The sequence below is a fragment of the Pinus tabuliformis genome, chromosome J (assembly GCF_031772625.1).
Source record: "Pinus tabuliformis cultivar Carrire ecotype Pingquan chromosome J, CPIR1, whole genome shotgun sequence".
Taxonomy (NCBI): domain Eukaryota; kingdom Viridiplantae; phylum Streptophyta; class Pinopsida; order Pinales; family Pinaceae; genus Pinus; species Pinus tabuliformis.
The window spans coordinates 22697733-22703541 of NC_142295.1; the positions used below are offsets into that span (position 1 = coordinate 22697733).

Genomic DNA, 5809 nt, shown 5'->3' on the forward strand with positions numbered 1-5809 from the left:
ACCCTGCCCCCTTACAAATCACCCACAAGTGAAACCCTGCGCCCTTACAAACCATTAGCGGGTTATTCCAGGTGGCGTGGTTTGAAACCCTGCCCCCTTACAGACCACCAACAGATTATTCCAGGTGGCGTGGTTTTCCTTGAATAAGGGTGATGAGTCAGCGTTCATTCACCCATAACAACTAGAGATGACTGTCCTCACTGCAGGTTTGACAACTAAATTATAATAAAATTTTCCACCTATAAAAAAATTTAAAATATTATCAACTTCAAATCCACCCATTTAAACCGAAATCAAAATAATTCATTACTTCTGACCACGAATTTGTTTGGGCACAATCTGCTTACATGTGGTGCTGCAGACCTCCAGAGCTATGGTAAGAATGTAAATGGTTAATAAACATGAAGTTAAATTAGAAGCTTTATCTTGACCAGTTCAACGGTGTAAATGAAGTGCATGTAAAGTCAGTCAAAATCAAGACTTCCCATCTATTTTCCATTGGCTCAGTGAAGCTGCAACTGTATTATTGCAAGGAATAATGCAAATTGAATGTAATGCTGCTAATCCCACGGACAAGCAAATAGTATAATAGTTTGCACGATTCTAGATGACTATATAGGCGGTCATTTCGAATATTGACTGAAAAATAGTTTAATAGTTTGCACAGCTCTGTTTTCTCATTAGTGAGAAAAAGAGGTAGAATACGACTAAATAACTGGTGATTTAGATTATGGAATCCAGTTTTGCTTTCTGAGAGAGGTGGCTTATGGGAAAGCTCTGACTTTGCATTTTAAAATTATCCTGACATCTTAGAGAAGGAGCTCTGTGTGATTAGCAGTGCCTATATATTGTCTCACATCGTAGAGTGATTTCATATTTAATGTGTACACAAATTCTGTTGGGTGCTTTCACAGGAAATCGTCTTGTTCCTGTCCTTTGAATGTTGATACTATATGATAGAGTTCCTGTTTGTCGCTGTATTCTCTCGGAACCCAAATTGATGTATATATACACACAGTAATATACAGTGTGTGTGTATTCACAGGTACCCATCTTGGCCTTGTAGGTTGGGTATTGTCTTTTGGTTAATTGAAAGTCTACAAAGTTTCTTATCCGTATTCCACCAACAGTCTGAATTGATAGGTTTATATACACATTGTGTATACATTCAGAGGAACCCATCTTGTTCTTGTATGGTGGGCAATTGACTTTGAGTCTTTTAAGCTGTCAGATCTACATTCCACTTATGCAATTTGAATTATATAACAGTTATCTAGATTTTTCAGAGAAAAAAAACTATATATATTATATGAGAAATATAAAGTAACTGAGATACATCTACAAATTCAGGTCTGTATTCCACAAAATAGTCTTGAGCAAAAAGCCTATGATCTATAAACAAATACATAATGTCTATGAAACGAAACTGAAAATATCTGAATTTCTCTACATAATATGTATGAAACCAAACTGAAAATATCTGAATTCTCTATAATGTCTATGAAACAAAATCTCTGTATATAGTGACTATCTTGCAAGTAAGGGCATTAAAATCTATGTATATAACAGTTATCTAGATGACATAAGATATGTTCACATTAGACTGCTTTGTGTTCAGATTGTATCTGTTTCATATCCACACTTTCTGATCTGAACAATTTATATATATTCCGTGCTTGCCCTCACAGGAGCTCCTCTTGCTTTTGAAAGGCGGGAATTGGCTCCGATTGTATAAGCTTGAGCCAAGCATCAGTCCTGAATCTGTTTTGCCTTAATTGAAGCTGGGAAACATGACAAGATGGCGTGGGGAAAGCGGCAGAGGTCAATTTCTACCAGAGGAGTCCTTCCGGAACTGGGAAAGTTATTCGAACGCTATGCGGCAGATACGGAGTCGATTTTGGGACAGACTGTTTGCAAGGTCTTCGATCGAGGTGGAAATGACCGAGGTTCGGGCTCGGAGTGGGCATGACATGAAGAAGAATTTAAATTGGTGGGATTTGATTTGGTTTGGAATTGGAGCTGTTATTGGTGCTGGGATTTTTGTCCTAACAGGTTTGGAAGCCCAAAAACACTCTGGGCCCGCAGTCCTGTTGTCCTATGTTGTCTCGGGAATCTCTGCTCTGCTTTCTGTGTTTTGCTACACTGAATTTGCTGTGGAAATCCCCATTGCAGGTCAGAAGCTTCAATTCTTTACTGATTATGCAAGATTTTGTAATTTGTTATTCTTTTCTAAATTGATACCTATTAATTTAGAACTAGTCAACTACCCAATAATATTAACCACAACTAATTCTAATTATAAGCTATGTTATAATTAAATAGGCAATTATTTATTTATGTAGCTCAAATCCATTTTTACTGGAAGAAATGTTCCTGTTCTGTTATTTATTTTTAAAATAATCACATCTAACAGTGGAGTTCTGTTGTTGTGATTCAATTTACCCATAAACAGTGTGTACACCAAATATCATAATCCAACTTTCGCTAAATATCTTTGATGTTTTCTTAATAGAATCCCAGTGCTTCCCTGAGTTAAACACAGGACAGCAGTGTTCATCTCATCTTCAAGCATTGAACTGAACTTACCCCCTCCCAGAATACATGTTGCTGTTGTGTTCTCTTATTGGTGTTTTGTTTCATGGTAGACACAAATGCTATTATATGTTTTTTTTTCTCAAGTCAACCACCCTAATACCTCTCATGATGAGCATAGTTACTGTGGAGTTTCTTCTTGAGGTATCTTGAACCAACTCTGCAAAATACTTATAGGTGTTGTATTTGATTGATTATCATTTCACATGTTCAGAATATTATAAATTTCTTCAATAAAACTGGATGCATCGTCTATTTATATCTTCATCTCGCTTTATACCATATATGGTGTAATCCATGCATACTGTCCATTGTCTTAGAATCAATATTCTATGTTGCTGTATAAAATCAGATTATCCATCCCTGACCAGAGCACACAGCACAGAATGGATGGAAAAATATCTTTTATGTTCCTTTGAGAGTCAAATTGTTTTCTACCACCAAGTTGTTCTTAACTAAGTACAAGAAAATACTTTTGCTTAGTGGCAGGGAAAAGACATTGTAGGCAAATGACCTAATGTACCTGAAAAAGCTTTTAATGACTTATGAGTTTCAAGATTTGGCTTGTCTTCAATCAGCAAAGATAACTTACAGGTTATTCGGGGTGGGATTTTGTCTAAAAGGCCCTGTAATCATTCTCAGCCTCTAGTATGAAGACAATATTTTCTGAAATATTGAGGAATCTTTCCAGGGATGTCTTTCAAGGGCTCCACACTTTCTGATTCTCGTTCATCTTCTGCTTATCATGCTTCATAATACTGCCTAACGACTCTGAGCCTTTTCCATCCCTGTAATTTTTCATTCAGACAATGTAAAATTCTTCTTGTGCCTGCCACTTACTATATCTGCATATTCATCATTCTATAAGATATTTGGGTGGTTACGGATTTGATTACTTTTCTGGATAGCTCAAAAGCTCATCTGGCCATACTCAGGTCTTGGTTAGCTGGAGAAAATCTATACGTAGTGTTCCTTGCTTTGGATCACTCTTTAGATAATTTTACCTTTTTGGTTTTCTCTCTTTTTTCATACAAGAGGTTTGCAGAGCAGGTAAGAATTCATCATTTTTTCATAGAAGAGGTTTCTGGAGCAGAGATACGTATTCATTTTTGGGGATGTTATGTAGAATTTCTTGTTTAGTATTTTGATTATGATTAAGATCCATATCCAGATGCATTGGATTTTGAATTAAGCTCTTGTGATTACTTTGTATCATTAGAATTTTACATAGTTTTATGAATTAAAATTTTATCAATCTAATATAAATTCACTTCAATATATATATTGGTTTCCTGACATATGATATATATTGGTTTCTTGGCATTGTTTTAAAGAGAGATTTTTTTATAATACTCTGTTTCAGCCATCTGTGTAGTTCTCACTAATGTAGAAGTATGAGTCAGCAAGTTTGTCAGCTATCGTCTCAAATATCTTATATTCCTTCAATTATTTACTTATGTTGATTTTGCAGGTGGTTCATTTGCCTATCTCAGAGTGGAACTGGGAGACTTTGTGGCATTCATAGGGGCAGGCAACATCCTATTAGAATACGTCATTGGTGGAGCAGCAGTTGCAAGGTCATGGACATCCTACTTCGCCACACTCTGTAATCGCCAATCTAATGCTTTTCGCATTCAGACAAATTTGGCTAATAATTTCAATGATTTGGACCCCATAGCAGTTGCCGTCCTCTTCATAACAGGCGTTGTTGCCATAAAGAGCACCAAAGTTACATCTAGAATAAACTCCATCGCCTCTGTAGTTCATGTGGCGATCCTTGTGTTCATCATCATTGCCGGGTTAACGCATGCAGATACATCAAACTACTCAGACTTTATGCCTTACGGAGTGAGGGGCATTTTCACATCAGCTGCAGTTCTCTTTTTCGCATATGTTGGCTTCGATGCAGTTGCAACAATGGCAGAAGAGACTAAAAATCCAGCAAAGGACATTCCTATTGGACTAGTTGGATCCATGGTGGTCATCATAACGGTCTACTGTCTCATGGCTCTGACATTATGCCTGATGCAAAACTACAAAACCATTGATCCTAATGCTGCATACAGTGTAGTTTTCTCAAAGGTGGGAATGGATTGGGCTAAATACATAGTAGCCTTAGGAGCCCTTGAGGGTATGACCACTGTCCTAATGGTGAGTGTCGTAGGCCAAGCCCGGTATCTGACCCACATTGCAAGGACACATATGTTCCCACCATGGTTTGCAAAGGTGCATGAAAAAACAGGAACTCCAATCAATGCAACTGCCACAATGGTCATTGCCACAGCAGTTATAGCATTTTTCACAGGCCTAGATGTCCTCTCCAACCTGCTATCCATCAGCACCTTGTTTATATTCAGCCTAGTAGCCATAGCACTACTAGTGAGGAGATATTATGTTTCGGGAGAAACAAGCATTCAAAATCAGAGAAAACTGATCATATTTTTGGCTATAATCATTGGATCCTCAGTTGCCACTGCTGCATACTGGGGTTCGAGCAATGGGTGGATTGGCTATTTAATAACAGTGCCTTTATTGTTTCTAAGTACATTGGGTTTACAGCTGTTTGTTCCACTGGCTAGAACGCCAAAGCTGTGGGGGGTGCCATTGGTACCTTGGATACCAGTTCTATCCATTGCCATAAACATTTTTCTTTTGGGTTCCATAGATAAGGATTCCTTTATCAGGTTTGCTGTTTGGACTGCCATAATACTCCTGTATTACATCTTTTTTGGGCTGCATGCATCATATGACACTGCCAAAGCTGCTGACACCGAGAGAGAGGGTAAGGCTGATAATTTGGGTTGAGTCTCTGCATGGAAGGAGGCAATGCAGCCCTGCAATGTTACAATGGGACCTATGATAGCTTGTCGGTAGATGTTTTTGGAGGTTTATCTTAAATTTTATTGTATTATTAGAATTTTTTAAAGCTTTTAAATTGAACTTGCTTAAGTAAAGTTTACATGTAATGACCTCGTGAGGTAGATGTCTAATAAGCTTCAAGGCAGTGCACTCTAGCATAGCAATGTTTACGCAGGCAAGTTTGGAATTTAGGATTATGCAAGTGGTGTAAGTATTTGGGAAAAATGTCTGGTTGCATTATTCTTAAGATATTCTTAACATTAATTTGGTAAAATTGTTTTGGAGTTTTTGGGAAAAATGTCTTGTTGCATTGTCCTTAACATCAACGTGATAAAAAATTTGGTGCTTTGTGAGATTT

General features: G+C 37.4%; 1 protein-coding gene across 3 annotated transcripts; it reads left to right on the forward strand.

The window, feature by feature from the left end:
• Positions 1-402: 402 nt before the first annotated feature.
• On the forward strand, positions 403-5500 carry LOC149225226 (cationic amino acid transporter 1-like). Of its 3 annotated transcripts, none has more exons than XM_089377007.1 (3): positions 403-1196; positions 1689-2172; positions 4064-5500. In XM_089377007.1, the coding sequence occupies exons 2-3, from the start codon at positions 1791-1793 to the stop codon at positions 5395-5397; spliced, it is 1716 nt and encodes a 571-aa protein (XP_089233133.1). In that variant the 5' UTR covers positions 403-1196; positions 1689-1790; the 3' UTR covers positions 5398-5500. The 3 variants fall into 3 exon arrangements, with proteins under 3 accessions (XP_089233133.1, XP_089233132.1, XP_089233134.1); XM_089377006.1 differs by having other exon boundaries at positions 403-1045; XM_089377008.1 differs by lacking the exon at positions 403-1196 and adding an exon at positions 1219-1350.
• The last annotated feature ends 309 nt before the right edge of the window (positions 5501-5809 follow it).

What these genes read in the sequence shown, in the direction of transcription:
- LOC149225226 (XM_089377007.1), top strand. Translation starts at nt 1,791, where the DNA reads ATGACAAGATGGCGTGGGGAAAGCGGCAGAGGTCAATTTCTACCAGAG. An exon ending in TGTGGAAATCCCCATTGCAG is followed by an intron (nt 2,173 to 4,063) that starts GTCAGAAGCTTC and finishes TTGATTTTGCAG; the next exon opens with GTGGTTCATTTGCCTATCTC.